Raw genomic sequence first — 20088 nt, forward strand, 5'->3', positions numbered from 1 at the left:
AATCCTGGGTGTGGACTCAGAGCTTCATTGAACAGGAGTTAAGATGTTAGCATGCGTCTCCCCACAGTCCGCAGAAACTCTCATAAATAAACCTGGAACATGCTTGGAAACCAGTGGTGCCCTCTGCAACTCTCTGAGATATATGAGGCTTACACACAACAGTACAAAAATGGGCAAAGGCATAGACGGAGTGGAACGAATTGGATAACTGCACCACAGAGCTTGCACCATCTTGGGCTGAATGGCCTCTTTCTGAGCTAGTTGATGCAATATGCTTTTTCAGATCAGATCCTCAAATGGCTTGGTGTCTGAACCCAATGTGACCCTGAGGTGACACCTGACAACAGGCTGGTGAGACCCAGCAGTGAGCAAGTTCACAATAACCAGGACTGTTGGGAAGTTGTCAGGGTGTGACTTAGATCGGTACTGGCCTCTTGTCTGTCTTCTCATGTTTTGTTGTAGCTTTCTGCTCCTTCCACAGAAAGTTTGATCCTTGGATCTTACCACAGATTACATTTAGAGAAGATCAACTGCATTTAAATGCTGGCAGTGTGAAATTCCGTGAATTTTGTCCTTTTGGAGATTAACCCTTTATAACGTTGAAATAATGTTTTTATTTTCAAAATTCATTCATGGGTTGTGGACATCAGTGTCTATTGCCCATCCTTAATTGCCATGAGGGAGGTTGGAAGTCAACCACATTACTGTGGGTCTGGAGTCACGTGTAGGCCAGACCGGGTAAGGATGGCAGATTTCCTTCCCAGAAGGTGAAGTTCCTGTGGGGAGACTGCTCTGTTAGACGAGACTGGAGGAGGTTGCGTGCTAACAGGATGGGTCCCAATGATGAGACTGTTCCATCGTGATGACAAGAGTCACTTTGTAAAGTCTTCGCAAAGACCATCTTCTAATTACTCAACCAGCAGAAACAACGTGTAAGATCCCTCTAAGGCTGCTGGGTTAATTACCACTTGTTCTGTTTTCTCTCAGGAATGTTCCAATAGAGCAAACAATGGACGGTTCACCCTACGAGATCTCCTGATGGTGCCCATGCAAAGAGTCCTCAAGTATCACCTTCTGCTACAGGTAGTCAATTGCAAGTTAGTCAATTCCCAGTTACCGGACCAGTGGTGCTGGAAGAGCACAGCAGTTCAGGCAACATCCAACGAGCAGCGAAACCGGCGTTTCAGTTACTGGCCATTGTGGAGATACTCCTCATCACAGCCAGTAGCGCAGAGGTTTATCAGACTGGCTAGATCGCAGTCTCTCTCAAACCTTCGCCCCAGTGGTCTTAACGGGGTGGACATCAAGCCAGTGTTTCCCCTTCTGGGAGAATTTAGAACAGGAACCGTTTCAAAATGAGAGGTCAAACAGGGATTAGGCAAACTGTTTCCTCTTAGAGGTTTCTGAGTCTTTGGAACTCTCTAGATGGTGGAAGCATTTTTAAATATTTTTAAGGTAGAGGTGGATGGACTCAAGCAGAAAAGGGGAATGTAGGAAAGTCCATTTGAAGTTATAACCAGATCAACTATCATCGTATTAAATGGGGGAACAAACTCAAGGGGCTAAATGGTCGAATTTTGTTCCTTATACAACAACCTTCGGTCTTCGGTGGACCTCAAGGAGATAAAATTGTTCGTGCAAGATTGTGGCGAGATGAACAATTTTAATTTCTCTTCTGCCAAGGTTAACATGTGTTAGGAAGGTCACAGTGACAGCGAGCTGGATCTCAGCCAATGTGCTTGGAGGATTGGAGTAATCATGTTTAGCATCTCCAACCTCAAAAGGGAGTAAAGGAAAGGAGATTTCCTGTTCCTGTTCCTGTTCCTGTATGCATGGGCACTGTATGCATGGGCACTGTATGCATGGGCATTGTAAGAGGCTAATTGTGTTTCTTGTAGAATGAGCTTGCACCATTTCTGCATTCATAGATTTGAGTTGATTTGATTTGAGTTATTGTTGCCACATGTATGAAAGTACAGTGAAAAGTCTTGTTTTGCGAGCACTACAGGTAGATCAAGGCAAACAAGGGCATACAAATCATCGGGTGCTTAGTCAGAACTAGGCATACAGGGTTATGCTGCACAAGAGATGTACAGAAGCAAGATCAACATTATTGGAAGTTAGAGAGGTCCATTCATCAGTCTAATAATGGCTGGGAAGAAGTTGTTCCTGAACGTGTGTGTGTGTGTGTGTGTGTGTGTGTGTGTGTGTGTGTGTTCAATATTCTGTATCTTCCACCTGACAGGAGAGGTTGGATTAAGAGAATGATCATGTCTACGCTGTCTATCCTACATCAAACATCCCAAGATGCCCCAAGTTTCAGGGAGGGAAGAATGATTTTTTTTTAAAAAGGCATAATTATCAGGAAGTGGGCATCTCCAGAATTTATTACTCAGTGCTAGTTACCCTGGCAATGGCAGAGGTGAGCTACCTCCTTGAGCTGCTGCAGTCCATGTGGTGAAGGCACTCCTGAGTGTTGACAGGGAAGCAGTCCCGGGGGTTTGATGAAGGAGCATCCAATCTATGTCCAAGCTGGGCTGGGGTTGGTGAATCATACTGACGTTCCTGTGTTAACGAGAACCTTCTGATGTGTCACAACAGGAGTTAGTGAAACACACCACCGACAAAACAGAACAGGGGAACCTCCGAACAGCTCTGGATTCGATGAGGGTGAGTGGAAATTGCCTTTCAGCTTTCTCTCCAATATGCGAAGATTTACGTTGAGGACCACCCTTGCATTTCTCTGTGTTCATTTCCTTACTTTTAGGATTTGGCCCAATGTGTAAACGAAGTGAAACGTGACAGTGAGACTCTCAAACAAATCACAAGCTTCCAGTTATCGATAGAAAATCTGGTGAGTCTGAAGCTGGTAAAAGCTTTAAAAAAATGACTAATAATTTTTATCAGGTTGTTGTACAAAGTTTAATACAGAGTGAGAGAGAGATTTGACAATCTCACATGTCTAAAGACTTGTGCCAGAGCAGTTACATATGATGCTTGTTGTTTGAATTTAGGACAATTACTGGCAATGGTCAGATATCTCAAAGTCGATCTGTGTTTGGTACACTTACCTTTATTGGTCAGTGCATTGAGTATAGGAGCTGGGAGGTCATGTTGCGGCTGCACAGGACATTGGTGAGGCCACTTCTGGAATACTGCATTCAATTCTGGCCTCCCTGCTATAGGCAAGATGTTCTTAATCTTGAAAGGATTGAGAAAAGATTTACAAGGATGTTGCTAGGGCTGGAGGGTTTGAGCTACAGGGAGAGGCTGAACAGGCTGGGGCTGTTTTTCCCTGGAGCGTCGGAGGCTGAGGGGTGACCGTATAGAGGTTTATAAAATCCTGAGGGGCATGGATAGGGTGAATAGACAAGGTCCCTGGGATGGAAAATCCCAAACTAGAGGGCACAGGTTTAGGGTGAGAGGGGAAAAATTTAAAACGATCTAAGAGGCAACTTCTTCACACAGAGGGTGGTATGTGTATGGAATGAGTTGCCAGAGAAAGTGGTGGAGGCTGGTACAATTACAACATTTAAAAGACATCTGGATGAGTATATGAACAGGAAGGGTTGAGAGGGATATGGGCCAAGTGCTGGCAAATGGGACTAAATTAATCTAGGATATCTGGTCAGCAAGGACGTGTTGGACCGAAGGGTCTGTTTCCATGCTGTCCATCTCTATGACTGTGACGTTCTATTGTTAACATGGGACAGCTCTGCCAAAGAGCTTGCACAATCACAGTGGGCCAAATGGCCCTTCTTTTCTGCCAGATGATTCAGTACCGTTTCTCAGAACGATCTGGGGTGTTGGCTCCAGAAAGGGGTTGGGTGTCTGAACCCAGTGCATGCTGTGATACTGAGTCAATCAGACAGCGTATTCAATGACCATTTTCAATTCTGTTGTATAAGTCTGCGATCACACAGCTGAGCTAGTCAGCTGTTCGCTGAGAACTGGACAGTTTCCACTTCATCTAGGTTCATCAAACCTTATCGACCACAACAGCCCACGACTGTGATTGTGATCATTGACCTCTGTCAAGACAATAGAGCAATCAGTCAGAGCAATCTCTTCATTTGAGGAAATTACATTGAAACGAGGTATTCTCACGTTTTATATGAACCGCTCTGTCACATCCTAGAACCAATCGTTAGCTGGCTACGGCCGACCCAAAACAGATGGAGAGTTACGTTTAATGACTGTGGATAAACGCTCCAAGCAAGATAGGTGAGTGCTATTCTTCTTTGAAGACTATACAATGCACTAGAGAATTTTGGGGAAAAAAATTACCGTGACTATCCCTGCGTTGCAACATGCCAATGAAATGTATTTTTTTATTCATAGAATGCAGACATCGCTGGTGAGGTCAGCATTTATTGCCCATCCTAGTTAAGAATCAACCACATTGCTGTGGGTCTAGAATCACATATAGGCCCGACCAGATAAGGATGGCAGTTTCCTTCCCTGAAGGATGTTAGTGAATTAGGGAGGTCTCTCCAACAATCCAGTCATAGAACATAGAACATAGAAAAACAACGCAGTACAGGCCCTTCGGCCCTCGATGTTGCAGCGATCCAAGCCCACCTAACCTACACTAGCCCACTATCCTCCATATGCCTATCCAATGCCCGTTTAAATGCCCATAAAGAGTGAGAGTCCACCACTGTTACTGGCAGGGCATTCCATGAACTCATGACTCGCTGAGTAAAGAATCTACCCCTAAAATCTGTCCTATACCTACCACCCCTTAATTTAAAGCTATGCCCCCTCGTAATAGCTGACTCCATACGTCACCATTAGGCTCTTAATCCCAGATTTTTATCAAATCTTATTATTGAATTCCAATTTCACTGCCCACCTTGGTCCAGATCCCCAGAATATGCCCTCCACCGCATCTCCTCCACTTCCCGCTCCTCCGCCCTTGAACCCCGCCCCTCCAATCGCCACCAGGACAGAACCCCACTAGTCCTCACCTACCACCCCACCAACCTCCAGATACATTGGATCATCCATCGTCATTTCCGCCACTTCCAAACGGACCCCACCACCAAGGATATATTTCCCTCCCCACCCCTATCATCATTCCGGAAAGACCACTCCCTCCGTGACTCCCTTGTCAGATCCATACCCCCCACCAACTCAACCTCCACTCCCAGCACCTTCCCCTGCAACCGCAAGAAATGCAAAACCTGCGCCCACACCTCCCCCCTCACCTCCCTCCAAGGCCCCAAGAGATCCTTCAATATCCATCAGAAATTCACCTGAACCTCCACACACATCATTTACTGCATCCGCTGCACCCGACGTGGCCTCCTCTATATTGGAGAGACAGGCCGCCTACTTGTGGAACGTTTCAGAGAACACCTCAGGGACGCCCGAACCAACCAACCCAACCGCCCCGTGGCTGAACACTTTAACTCCCCCTCCCACTCCGCAAGGACATGCAGGTCCTTGGCCTCCTCCATCGCCAGACCATGGCAACACGACTCATCTTCCGCCTGGGAACCCTCCAACCACAAGGGATGAACTCAGATTTCTCCAGTTTCCTCATTTCCCCTCCCCCCACTTTGTCTCAGTCCCAACCCTCGAACTCAGCACCGCCTTCCTAACCAGCAATCTTCTTCCTGACCTCTCCGCCCCCACCGGCCTATCACCCTCACCTTGACCTCCTTCCACCTATCTCATTCCCCAACACCCCTCCCCCAAGTCCCTCCTCCCTACCTTTTATCTTAGCCTGCTTGGCACACCCTCCTCATTCCTAAAGAAGGGCTTATGCCCGAAACGTCGATTCTCCTGCTCCTTGGATGCTGCCTGACCTGCTGCGCTTTTCCAGCAACACATCTTTAAGCTCTGATCCCCAGCATCTGCAGTCCTCACTTTCTCGTAGTTGTATATTGATGACAATAACAGTGTATGTCATGCAGTGACTAATGATGCCCTATTGTTTTGTGCACAGATACGTATTCCTATTTGATAAAGCTGTTATTATCTGCAAACGAAAAGGAGAGAATTATGAAATGAAGGAAGTTATTGACCTACAGTATTATCAGATACGAGATGATCCCATAGGGAGCAGGGAAACGAAAAAGGTATGGTGAAAGTTCTCAGGCACCCTCTGCTCTTTATTGGCTGGAGAGATATATTGGCCATGGTGGGTCTCCTCAGTGATAAATCATCTCTAAGTTAGCATTGATTGTCCCACTAGCTGGTAAACTGGTAGGTGTACACTGGGCAAAGGGTGAGGCAGTGCTATAGCTGTAGACATTAGATTACTTACAGTGTGGAAACAGGCCCTTCGGCCCAACAAGTCCACACCAACCCGCCGAAGCGCAACCCACCCATACCCCTACATTTACCCCTTACCTAACACTACGGGCAATTTAGCATGGCCAATTCACCTGACTCGCACATCTTTGGACTGTGGAGGGAAACCGGAGCACCCGGAGGAAACCCACGCAGACACGGGGAGAACGTGCAAACTCCACACAGTCAGTCGCCTGAGTCGGGAATTGAACCCGGGTCTCAAGCGCTGTGAGGCAGCAGTGCTAACCAGACATGTTCCACCTGCTCATGGTCTGGGCTTAGATACAAGAAGGAGGATGTGAGGGAGAAGTAGGGAGGTTCTGATGGAGCTGTCTTTTATTAATTCATTTTTTTTGGTGGGATGTGGGCAACACTGGCTGGCCCGGAGTTATTACCCGTCCCTAGTTGCCCTTGAGAAGGTGTGTTTAACGTTAGTCAGGCCCCAGCATGTGCTGTCCTGGGTCACCGCTCTGTAGCAAGGCTGTGATCACACTAGGGAAGGTGCAGACATGTTCCCTGGGCTGGAGCGATTCAGTTAGAGAGAAAGACGAGATGGGCTGGGGTTAGTTTGTCCCAAGCTGAGGGGAGACCTGCCTGAGGAGTACAACGTTCTGAGAGTCACAGACAAGGAGAATCATTTCCCATGAGTCGGGGGGGGGGGGTCAGCAATTTTAAGGTAAAACGTGGGAGGTTTAGTGAAAAAGCTGGTCATTGCTGGAGCTGCCAGCCTTCAGTTGAAACTTTCAAAAGAGGTGCTTTCCCCCAGGTGGACTACCTAGAGTTCAGGTTGAACCATTTCGGACTGAAATGTGTAGAAATTTCCGCAGAAATTTCCTCAGAGTCCGTGGGTGTGCAGTCATTGAATGTATTGAAGATCGAGATCGATAAGATTTTTAACTACTTCAGGCGATATCAGGAAGTGGAAGTGAGGGTGAATATCAAATCTGATCTCATTGAATGATGTGGCAGACTTCAAAAGACTACCTCCTCTCCCTGTTTATCATTAGTTGACTCCTGTTGCAGTCCGCTAATGAAGAAACACAAGGCATTATGGGTTAAACTTGGCCAACATTCCTTCCTTAACAAATGTCACCAAACCATAAGTGGACAAGAGCTGGTTAAAGGGAATGGAGTGTAACAATGGGAAGTCTTGCCGAAATGACACAAGGCATTAGTCAGTCCAAACCTGAGATACCATGAACAGTTCTGGTCCTTTATCAAAGGAAAAGTATACGTGCGTTGGAGGCAGACTGGGAGGGGTTCACTATGTTGATCCTGGGTACGGATGGACGTGTCTTATAAGGAGAGGTTGAGTAGATTGGATCTGTATTACTTGGAGTTTATAAAAATGGGAGGCGACCCTCTTGAAACATTTGAGATTCACGGGTAGGTGCTGAGAAGTGGAGAGAGACCATTGGATTAGAGGGCAAAATCTCAGACTAAGGGGTTGTCCATTTAAGACAGAGATGACGAGGAATATCTTCCCTCAGATGGTAGAGAATCTATCGAATTCTTTACTACAGAGGCTGGGTCATGAGTATATTCCATGTTGAGGGATTAGTAAGGGGCTAAGTAAATGTCATGCAGAAAAGGCAGGAAAGCAGAGTTGATGATTATCAGATCAGCCATGAGCTCATTGAAAGGTGGAGCAGCTTTGATGGGCCGAATGGCCCATGTCTGCCCCTACACCTTATGGATTCTTAAGATCTAATAACCTGACTACTCTCTGGACAGAGAGTGTGGCTAGTGTTAGGAAGCATTAACACTAGTGAATACATCTCCCTCCACACTCAATGCAATTGGAAGCAATTACTGGTGATGTGATTAATTAATTTGATGTGAAGGTTTGCTCTATAACTCTGAGTCTCACTGATATCTGACTGCATTCTCTGTATCTTTATAGTGGAGCCATATGTTCCTACTCATTGAGGCTCATGGGCAACACGGCTATGAGTTCTTCTTCAAGACCAGGGAGCTGAAAAAAAAATGGCTGGAGCAGTTCGAGATGGCTTTGTAAGTGTACCATCAGGAAGATTGATTAGCTCGGGGCTGTAATTATTAGGTTAGATTCCCCTACAGTGTGGAAACAGGCCCTTTGGCCCAACCAGTCCACACCGACCTAGACCCATTTACCCTCTGTCTAATGTACCTAACACTAATTCACCCTAACCTGCACATTTTTGGACTGTGGGAGGAAACCCACGCAGACACAGGGAGAATGTGCAAATTCCAGTCGCCCGAGGCTGGAATTGAACCAGCGGCCCTGGCGCTGTGAGGCAGCAGTGCTAACTGCTGAGCCACCATGCCACCCCTAATGTTGTACATTGGAGTGATTGCTGACAGCCATGTAACAAAATGGGGCCAAAACCAGAAAGGAAGTTACCTTTGACCTGGAGTTCCACTTCCTTTATCGGACATTGTGTGACTTATATAGATTAGATTAGATTAGACTTACAGTGTGGAAACAGGCCCTTCGGCCCAACAAGTCCACACCGACCCGCCGAAGCGAAACCCACCCATACCCCTACATTACCCCTTACCTAACACTACGGGCAATTTAGCATGGCCAATTCACCTACCCGCACATCTTTGGACTGTGGGAGGAAACCGGAGCACCCGGAGGAAACCCACGCAGACACGGGGAGAATGTGCACACTCCACACAGTCAGTCGCCTGAGTCGGGAATTGAACCCGGGTCTTCAGGCGCTGTGAGGCAGCAGTGCTAACCACTGTGCCACCGTGCCGCCCTGAAGATGTAAAGGGTTGCAGGGTGCACTTAACAACAGGTCGATACTTAAAGCTGTTTTCTCTCCAGGGGAATCAAGGGAACAAAGTGAAGGGATTACAAATCACTGTTTAAACTTTTACACAAAGGGCCGGTAGAAATTTGGAACTCTGCCACAGTAGACTGTGGTTGCTGGAGTCAAAAAGTACGGTGCTGGAAAAGCACAGCCGGCCAGGCAACATCTGAGGAGCAGGAGAGTCAACATAAGGCCTCTGTCAGAAACGTAGTTGTTGGAGAACAATGTGATTGATTTTCGGAGATGGACGTTGTAGGGTGTGGAGTATTAGCGTGGTGAGCAAGGTTAAGATATCATGTGGTGGGGCGGCATCCGAGGAGCAGGAAAGTGCTGCCTGACCTGCTGCGCTTTTCCAGCGCCACTCTAACCTAGACTCTGATTTCCAGCATCTGCAGTCCTTATTTTTGCCTGTCATGTGGTGGGACAGGTTTGAAGGGCTGAACAGCCTACTCCCATTCCTTAATGTTACGCAGGACGTTGGTGCTCAAAAGCAAGCTGTGGACGTGTCTTTGAATTTTGTTAGGTTAGATTAGATTCGATTCCCTACAGTATGGAAACAGACCCTTCGGCCCAACAAGTCCATACCGACCCTCCGAAGAGTAACCCACCCAGACCCATTGTCCTGCCCTATATTTACCCCTGACTAACACAACTACCACTACGGGCAATTTAACCTGACCATGCCCTAGTAGATTGTCTGAAAGAAGGAGACAGAAACAAAGTGATTGAGGGAAGAATTTAAAACATAGATTTAAATTGCTTCACTGTTGATAATTATGTCTATAGTTGCCTGGGTCTGAAACTCTATAATTTCCTTCCTCAAACCTCTCCATGTCACAGGATGCTCCTTCAGACCCATCATTTCTAACTTAGATCATCCGTAAAGAGTTAGGATCTCATTATGATGTGAATATATAGAGCGAGCTGCCACATTCACTGCTTCATTATAGCAAGGTACTGCACAGCACTCTTATCAGCCCACTGGCCACCTGGGACAGGGTGCCCAAATTATCACCACCATCCCCTCCGCCCGACTCATGACCCCAGTTCGAGGATCGAGGAGAGTCGCCCGCCCTGAATGAGATCTGAGAGGGGTTAGAGGCGGGGTGGAGATACCTGCGAGTGACAGGGAAAGGATGTGTGTCAGTCTGCTAGAAAGTCTCCGCTCGGCTGTTCTCACTCGGTGTTACGGCAAGGGGTAAACCCCTCTGCTAATTTAAACCCGACGCACAGAGAAGCTCACCTCGCGCCGTAATCTGTTGCATTTCAAGAGGCAAAGAACCATCCCATAGGTCACTATTTAAAGTAAAAATTAACAAATTAATTCTTTTAAGTCCAACAGAGAACATTGAAACAGCAGCTATTTACAACTCCTCTCTCTTAAACCTATCTTTTACCACCCACTCTTCGATACTGGTTCAGTTAAAAAAAAACCCTGATTAAGATTTACAGAAAAAACAGTCGGGTTTTCAAAACAGCCTGCTTTGTCAATTTTCCTCTGTATTTTCCTGGGTTGTCTCTGTTTTAGTCTTCAGCTGTACTCCCTTTCTTATGGGCAGATGCCTTTCAGAAAGTTGTTCAGTGAGCAGCCTGTACTGCAGTTCTACCACCCCCCCAGCCCTCCCCCAAAACTGTTCAAAATGTCTGGTTTTACATCCCAAAGCAACAGATCATTCCATTGCTTTGATGTCATCCTAAACAGTAAAATTCAAATTCAATTGGATTTTAGTATCTGGGGCATAATTTTAACTGACTGCCCAAATTTGAATTTGTTGTTGCTCCATGGCAGCACACTCCAGCTAGTTGTTTCAACAAAATGTTACATTTTTAAATTGTTCAGCACACTCTGTGCTTTCAGTCAGTCCTCGCTAGCTTCCTGTCTCTCTTAAAGGTACAGAACACACCTTCATCACACTCGGTCACACTGCCTATTGCCCCCCTTGCATTCCCAAAATTCCAGCTCACGACCTCGCACTTCGGGAAGCCTGGGGCTGGAAGGAATCCACTCCGTGGGGATCTGGTGTTTCAGGGCTGAAGTGTGATTGGTCTGATGTATGTAACCGGGATGTGTGGCACGCGATTTGACCGAGCTGTTGAACGTCGGTCCCTATTTCACCCTGCACGTCTTGGACATTGCCTTATAACACATCTGTGAAACATCTTGAGACATTTTCCAGCATTAAAGATAAACGTGTAAGCTCAGCGTGTTGTCATTGTAGACTAACATTGGAAGGGCTCCAATACATTTGTCACCTTCTCTCCTAACCTTCGACGATTGGAATGTGTAAAATTCTAGCAGGGCTGGACAGACGGGATGCAGGGAGAATCCTTTCCCTCGTTGGAGAATCTTGTTCCAGGATATGGGGTGGACCATTGAAGATTGAGATGAGGAACGATTTCTTCACTCAGAGGATAATGAGCCTGTGGGAGTTCCCTACCACAGAAAGCTATGGAGGCCAACCACTCAATGTACTCAGGAAATGGAGTGTTCTTTTAGAGTTTGCAGGCATTAGGGATGTCAGGCAGAAGCGGAAATTAAGAGCTCAAATAGAGGATTTGACGTGATCATGTTGAACGTCAGAGCAGGTTCTAAGGGAAGACTGGCCTCCTCCTGATTTCTATGTTTCTAACTGTAAATTGTTTCTTAGATCGAACATCTTCCCGGAGAATGGGAGCTCAAACAACCATGATTTTCGGATGCACTCGTTTGAAGAATCAGCGACATGCAAGGCGTGTCAGATGTTACTCAGGTATGGATCCTGAGGACAAAGGATTTTTAGATTCGATTCCCTACCGTGTGGAAACAGACCCTTCAGCCCAACAAGTCCATACTGATCCTCTGAAGAGTAACTCACCCAGACCCATTCCCCTACCCTATATTTACCCCTGATTAATGCACCTAACACTATGGGCAATTTAACATGACCAATTCACCTGACCTGCACATCTTTGTGATTGTGGGAGGAAACCGGAACAAACCCACACAGACACGGGGAGAATGTGCAAACTCCACACAGCCAGTCTGCCCGAGGCAGGAATCGAACCCGCGTCCTTGTTGTCGTGAGGCAGCAGTGCTAACCACTGAGTCACCGTGCCACCACAGGCAGCAGCAACACACAGTCGCCCAGGGCTGTCCTGATCCGAAACCATCTCCTCACCTTCCTCGTGGGTGCAGTGTTTTCACTCCTCTCTTTCAGGTGATCCTTGCTGGGATTTGCAGTGCGAATCTGATCAGCTCATTTGCAAATACAAAACCTACAGACCAATGGCAATCCATTTAAAAGACACCTTTGTGTCATAAGAGGAGGAAGTGAGGTCTGCAGATGCTGGAGATCAGAGCTGAAAATGTGTTGCTGGAAAAGCGCAGCAGGTCAGGCAGCATCCAAGGAACAGGAGACTCGACGTTTCGGGAATCTTCCTGAAGAAGGGCTCATGCCCGAAACGTCGAATCTCCTGTTCCTTGGATGCTGCCTGACCTGCTGCGCTTTTCCAGCAACACATTTTCAGCTTTGTGTCATAGAGCTCTAGCGATTCTCTAAATACTCAGAAATTTAAAAGTTCGCTGTGCAAACGTTTACACCACAATCACAAGGGAGAAATATTATGGTTTAGGAAATAACTCCGCAGAGGAAGGTATCCCGTCAACCTTTATATGTGGAAAGGTCTTGACCCTGACCCAGCTCCCTCAGAGCCAGCTCTCAGAGTGAACAGATCATCTGACCCTCCAGTTAATTTTTAAAAAATTTTATTAAACAATTACAAAAGAGGTTACAGAAAAACAGTCAACATTTACAGCTGTATACAACAGCAATTTTACAAGGGAGAGGAGCAGCAAAGCCAGGCCCCAAACCCTACCGTTCACCAGTTTACAGGGAGATGAGGACAGTTCCACATATGAAAAGACAGTGACAATGACATTTGTACATGAGACAATCCTGTTACATACAAAAGTGCAGACAATACAGACCCAGCAAGCTCCTGTCCCTCCCACCTTCCGGTCATTCTAAGGCAGCCCGCCCCTATGCATCTTCCGGCTCTCGGTCCACCCCATGCCCCTTCCAGTTCTCGGTCCGCCCTGACACACCTTTCGACCACCTCTAGGACAGCCCGCCCCGGTACCTGCCCGGGGTGACAGTACTGAGGACGGCTACCCACCTTCTGGCTCTCAGTCTGCCCCTATGTACCATTGGGCTCTCACCCACCCCAATGCACCGTCCGGCCAGTGGGCTATCCTGGCACACCTTCCGGCCACCTCTAGGACAGCCCGTCCCCTTCCCTGGGACGACAGCATGTAGGGTAGCGCACAAGCCTTCCGGATCTCAGCCTGCCCCTAGGCGCCTTCTGGCTCTCGGCTGCTCCGACATCTTCCGACCACGTCTAGGACAGACCGTCCCAGTTACCCCTTCTCAGGATGACAGCGCTCAGAACAGCCAAGCCACCCTCCGGCCTTCGGGATAGCATACCAACCTTCAGGTACACAGGATGGCCTACCCACCCTCCGCCCAATTCCTAAGGATCCGTATCCCTGTGCTCCCCACCTACTCGTGCATTTGTCCAGACGTACCTTAAATGAATCTACTATGCCTGCCTCTACCACCTCTGCTGGCAACGTGTTCCAGACACCCACCACCCTCTGTGTAAAGTACTTTCTGCATGTATCCCCCTTAAACTTTTCACCTTAAACACGTGATCTCTTGTTATTGAATCCCTCATCCTAGGCAGAAGCTTATCGCTTATCAATCCTGTCTATACCCTTCCTGATTTTGGAGACCTCAATCAGATCTCCCCTCAATTTCCTTTTTTCTAATGAAAGCCATCCTAACCTCCACAACCTCTCTTCATAGCTAACACCTTCCATACCAGGCAACATGATCAACAACTATGACTTGTTACGGTATCACTAGAATGTAAATGTAATGGAGAAAATTGGAGGTTGGGAATTGCTGAGGTTGTGATGAACCTGATTCCTGCAGGTGACACAACAGGAGAATGGTGAACTGTACTGCTCACTATCGCCACCTGCAGTAACTCTGAGAATGGTGAACTGTACTGCTCACTATCGCCACCTGCAGTAACTCTGAGAATGGTGAGCTGTACTGCTCACTATCGCCACCCGCAGTAACTCTGAGAATGGTGAGCTGTACTGCTCACTATCGCCACCCGCAGTAACTCTGAGAATGGTGAGCTGTACTGCTCACTATCGCCACCTGCAGTAACTCTGAGATTGGTGAGCTGTACTGCTCACTATCGCCACCTGCAGTAACTCTGAGAATGGTGAGCTGTACTGCTCACTATCGCCACCTGCAGTAACTCTGAGAATGGTGAGCTGTACTGCTCACTATCGCCACCTGCAGTAACTCTGAGAATGGTGAGCTGTACTGCTCACTATCGCCACCTACAGTAACTCTGAGATTGGTGAGCTGTACTGCTCACTATTGCCACCTGCAGTAACTCTGGGAATGGTGAGCTGTACTGCTCACTATCGCCACCTACAGTAACTGAGAATGGTGAGCTGTACTGCTCACTATCGCCACCTGCAGTAACTCTGAGAATGGTGAGCTGTACTGCTCACTATCGCCACCTGCAGTAACTGAGAATGGTGAGCTGTACTGCTCACTATCGCCACCTGCAGTAACTCTGAGAATGGTGAGCTGTACTGCTCACTATCGCCACCTGCAGTAACTCTGAGAATGGTGAACTGTACTGCTCACTACCGCCACCTGCAGTAACTCTGAGAATGGTGAGCTGTACTGCTCACTATCGCCACCTGCAGTAACTCTGAGAATGGTGAGCTGTACTGCTCACTATCGCCACCTGCAGTAACTCTGAGATTGGTGAGCTGTACTGCTCACTATCGCCACCTGCAGTAACTCTGAGAATGGTGAGCTGTACTGCTCACTATCGCCACCTGCAGTAACTCTGAGAATGGTGAGCTGTACTGCTCACTATCGCCACCTGCAGTAACTCTGAGGATGGTGAGCTGTACTGCTCACTATCACCACCTGCAGTAACTCTGAGATTGGTGAGCTGTACTGCTCACTATTGCCACCTGCAGTAACTCTGGGAATGGTGAGCTGTACTGCTCACTATCGCCACCTACAGTAACTGAGAATGGTGAGCTGTACTGCTCACTATCGCCACCTGCAGTAACTCTGAGAATGGTGAGCTGTACTGCTCACTATCGCCACCTGCAGTAACTGAGAATGGTGAGCTGTACTGCTCACTATCGCCACCTGCAGTAACTCTGAGAATGGTGAGCTGTACTGCTCACTATCGCCACCTGCAGTAACTGAGAATGGTGAGCTGTACTGCTCACTATCGCCACCTGCAGTAACTCTGAGAATTGGGAGCCGTACTGCTCACTATTGCCACCTGCAGTAACTGAGAATGGTGAGCTGTACTGCTCACTATCGCCACCTGCAGTAACTCTGAGAATGGTGAGCTGTACTGCTCACTATCGCCACCTGCAGTAACTCTGGGAATGGTGAGCTGTACTGCTCACTATCGCCACCTACAGTAACTGAGAATGGTGAGCTGTACTGCTCACTATCGCCACCTGCAGTAACTCTGAGAATGGTGAGCTGTACTGCTCACTATCGCCACCTGCAGTAACTCTGGGAATGGTGAGCTGTACTGCTCACTATCGCCACCTGCAGTAACTCTGAGAATGGTGAGCTGTACTGCTCACTATCGCCACCTGCAGTAACTCTGAGAATGGTGAGCTGTACTGCTCACTATCGCCACCTGCAGTAACTCTGAGAATGGTGAACTGTACTGCTCACTATCGCCACCTGCAGTAACTCTGAGAATGGTGAGCTGTACTGCTCACTATCGCCACCTGCAGTAACTCTGAGAATGGTGAACTGTACTGCTCACTATTGCCACCTGCAGTAACTCTGAGAATGGTGAGCTGTACTGCTCACTATCGCCACCTGCAGTAACTCTGAGAATGGTGAGCTGTACTGCTCACTATCGCCACCTGCAGTAACTCTGAGATTGGTGAGCTGTACTGCTCACTATTGCCACCTGCAGTAACTCTGAGAATGGTGAGCTGTACAGCTCACTATCGCCACCTGCAGTAACTCTGAGAATGGTGAACTGTACTGCTCACTATCGCCACCTGCAGTAACTCTGAGAATGGTGAGCTGTACTGCTCACTATCGCCACCTGCAGTAACTCTGAGATTGGTGAGCTGTACTGCTCACTATTGCCACCTGCAGTAACTGAGAATGGTGAGCTGTACTGCTCACTATCGCCACCTGCAGTAACTGAGAATGGTGAGCTGTACTGCTCACTATCGCCACCTGCAGTAACTCTGAGAATGGTGAGCTGTACTGCTCACTATCGCCACCTGCAGTAACTGAGAATGGTGAGCTGTACTGCTCACTATCGCCACCTGCAGTAACTGAGAATGGTGAGCTGTACTGCTCACTATCGCCACCTGCAGTAACTCTGAGCATTACAAAGTTGTGTATGGCTTATCTATGTTTGTTCCCACCCGCCCCGATTCCCATCAAGTACCAGCCTCACTGAGAATGTCAGGGGATGGCGAGATCCACCGGGCAGCGGGTTATGGCCGACTTGCCGCTGGTGAAAGGGTGCAGCGAGTCATGTGGGAAGTGGGGGGAAGGGTGGGGGTTGGGACTGCAGGGGGGGGGCACAGTAGACACTGTGACGAGGCCAGAAAGGTGGTAACTCCCATGGCAACGTAATGGCAAGACTGAGCTCTACCCTAACAGGAAGGGCTGATGCCATGTTGGCGTGGCCAGTACAATTCTTACCCATGTTTGGCCAGTGCTGGTGTTCACTCCCCCCTCCTGAACCCTCTGCATCTCGCTCTACCAACATAGCCTTCTAATTCCTTTCCTCTCATCATCCGTTTATGAGGCACCCTAAGTGTAGAAGTCAGTTAGCTCAGTTGGCTGGTTGGCTGTACAGTGACGCCAACAGAGCAGTTTCAATTCCTGCACCAGTTGAGGTTACCATGGGGGACTCTCCTTCTCAAACTCTCCCCTTGCCTGAGGCCTGGTGACTCTCAGGTTAAACCCCCATCACTTGTCTCTCTGTAATGAGACCTATGGAGAATTTACCTGACCCGAAACACATCTTCACCTTCAATGACAGTAGACCGCAGAACAGGTAAATATACCTCTCCTGAATTCCTAATTGGATTTATTAGTGGCTGTCTGGTATTTATAGTCCCAATCTCACCTGCAAGTGAAATTTCTATCGTAAAAAAATCTTTCTAAAGACCTCAACCGGGCCCCCTTCCTTGACAAGGGAGCCCCAAACTTTCCTGGTGAGTATAACCTCTTTCCTACACTTTTTTGTCATATGGAGCCTTTTACGGTCTAAAACTTCTCTCTGCAAGTTTAACAGGTCTGAAATCAATGCCCCTCTCGCTGTTCTGTCACCCAACAGGGGCACCTTCTTCCAGGGTTATCGCTGCAGCAAGTGCAAGTCCGCAGCTCACAAGGAATGTTTAGGGAGGGTCGCTCCGTGTGGAAGGCAAGGTGAGACTCGGTTGGTCTGACAGCATCCTTGGGGAGAAAACAGAGTTAACACTTCGAGTCCAGTGACCCTTTGTGATGAGTCTCGCCAGCAATGTCTCTTTTGGTTTAAGATTTCCCAGCATCCACAGTTCTTTGCTTTGCTGGCATTGTCCTCTTACACCAACTCAGTCGCCCGGTGCGTCTGAAGGTCGAACCAATCTAACCACCCTAACCTGGTCAGGAGGCTTGTGACAATGGGATGCTGCAGATAACAAGCAGCGTCCTGATATTATAGGAGCGAATTACTGCAGATGCTGGAGTCTGTACTGAAAACAACAATGGCTGGAGATCACAATGGGTCAGGCAGTATCCATGGAGAGAGAGCAAGCCAACCTTACTGATGAAGATTCAATCCAGACGGGAAACTTTACCTTGCTCTCTCTCTCCATGGATGATGCCTGACCTGCTGAGATCTCCAACATTTGTTCTTTTCAGTGTCCTGGTATTGTCAGATTTGCAACTTTCATTCAGTTTGATTCTGTGAATAACACTCTTGCCCCCGGCATCATTTGTCGTGGATTGAAGTCCTCCTCCAGAGACTCTATAGTACAGACACTCCAGTGCAGTACCCAAGGAGTGCTGCATTGTTTGAGGTGCCAGAGTTTGGATGGGGCATGGCACTTAGACCCTGTGGTTGGAACAGGTAAAATGAAAGGGGAGATCTCCCTGATGCTCTGGTGAATCTTAGAGCAGGGGAAAGACCCAATGTGTCTGACCTGGTCAAAACTACCCACCTAACTATTCTAAACCCATTTTCCTGCACTTGTCCCATAGCCTTATATGTCTTGGCATTGCAAGTGCACATCTATAAAGTTCTAGTGATCATAGTATTAAAGACTGTCTCGTTAGTGAGATAGTCACTGGTCAGAAACACACTCCTGGTTTTAAATCTTATTCATGTTGTTTTATTCACAGACAGTGGATCATCGACTTTGACTAAGGTACTTGTGAATTTCTAAGGCAGTATTTGCTGCTTTTGTTAAGTATTTTACTCTTAATACTGTAGAACTGTCAAGAGGCTGGTGAGGTTAAAGAGATTATCTGGTCATTTTCGAGGGAGGTGGTGTTAAAATAATGGTGCTGAAGGGGTTAATGTTCTTGTTCCTCTGGCTCCACCCATTCTATCAATGTCACTCTCAGTCTGTGGGTGGAGATCGTGCAGCTTTCAGAGGAAGCAAATTGAGTCTAGGGCTTTTGCCTGAAACGTCGATTTCGCTGCACTTTGGATGCTGCCTGAACTGCTGTGCTCTTCCAGCACCACTGATCCAGTAACTCATCAAGGTCCTAGTCATTACCCCTGAGAAAAATGTTTGTACTTGCTGCTAACCTTCTTACTAGCTAAGAAAAGACCCCTCTATAGGTTCTTTATGGTCGTGTAGCATTTATCACTGAGCACAGGATATGCCAAAGGCAAAACCAGGGCAAACAAGGATTGGTGTCAGTGGAACTACCTCAGCAAACTCTTAGCCACCTCCCATATACAGCGAGAGGTGGCAAATACCACAAGGAATGGTCACCTGGGAAAATGCCACAGAGAACACTAACAAATGGGTAGGTGGTAGGTAGTACAGCAGTAAATGGAGTGCGATGAGGGTTGGATGGAGCAACAATGGAATAAATGGTGTGATACTTTTGAAAGGAGCCGAGAACCTTCTCTGTGTTCTTATTAATGTAAACTTTGTGAAGTTTATACCTTCCAATATTTGAGTTTGATTCGTTTAATTTGATTTAATGGCATAAGCATTTTTTTTTCGCATGTGATGAGGTTTAGTAATTAACTTGTCAATATTTCTGTAGCTATGGTGATTTATCTCAAAACACAGTATGAGAGACAGAGAGATTTCCTGAAAAGTTTTTTTTTGGTTATAATGGGAGAGTTCATCAGTGAATAAATAGTGGCGCAATTGGCTTTCGGATAGAAGATTCCGGATTTTCTTGGGTTTGGGGGTAACACCTGTGGTTTGGGGAAAAAGAACTGTTTATTTTCAGTTTAGGGCCATTTTACAGGGTTTTTGGCTCTAACTAGAGAAAGGGAGAAGATTATTTAAATTGCTAAAATAGGTTATCTCAGTGTAAGGAGTTTAGTAAATATTCCTGACCAGAAGTGGTCGGCATGGTGGCACAGTGGTTAGCACTGCTGCCTCACAGCGCCTGGGTTCAATTCCCGACTCAGGCGACAGACTGTGTGGAGTTTACACGTTCTCCCCGTGTCTGTGTGGGTTTCCTCAGGGTGCTCCAGTTTCCTCCCACAGTCCAAAGATGTGCGGGTCAGGTGAATTGGCCATGCTAAATTGCCTGTAGTGTTAAGTAAAGGGGTAAATGTAGGGGTATGGGTGGGTTGCGCTTCGGCGGGTGGTGTGGACTTGTTGGGCCGAAGGGCCTGTTTCCACACTGTAAGTAATCTAAAAAAAAAGAAGTGTTTGTGTAAAACCCTG

General features: G+C 47.4%; 1 protein-coding gene across 1 annotated transcript in view; it reads left to right on the forward strand.

Moving 5' to 3' along the window:
* The window catches only part of LOC132836055 (proto-oncogene vav-like), a 137685-nt gene that overhangs the window by 97577 nt on the left and 20020 nt on the right, over positions 1-20088 (forward strand). The window contains exons 10-18 of the mRNA XM_060855296.1: positions 988-1083; positions 2602-2670; positions 2768-2854; positions 4139-4224; positions 5954-6086; positions 8204-8313; positions 11750-11851; positions 17523-17614; positions 18569-18594. Coding sequence (XP_060711279.1) covers positions 988-1083; positions 2602-2670; positions 2768-2854; positions 4139-4224; positions 5954-6086; positions 8204-8313; positions 11750-11851; positions 17523-17614; positions 18569-18594 — 801 coding nt within the window. The remainder of the gene's footprint in view (positions 1-987; positions 1084-2601; positions 2671-2767; positions 2855-4138; positions 4225-5953; positions 6087-8203; positions 8314-11749; positions 11852-17522; positions 17615-18568; positions 18595-20088) is intronic.

The sequence above is a fragment of the Hemiscyllium ocellatum genome, chromosome 45, assembly GCF_020745735.1.
Source record: "Hemiscyllium ocellatum isolate sHemOce1 chromosome 45, sHemOce1.pat.X.cur, whole genome shotgun sequence".
NCBI lineage: Eukaryota > Metazoa > Chordata > Chondrichthyes > Orectolobiformes > Hemiscylliidae > Hemiscyllium > Hemiscyllium ocellatum.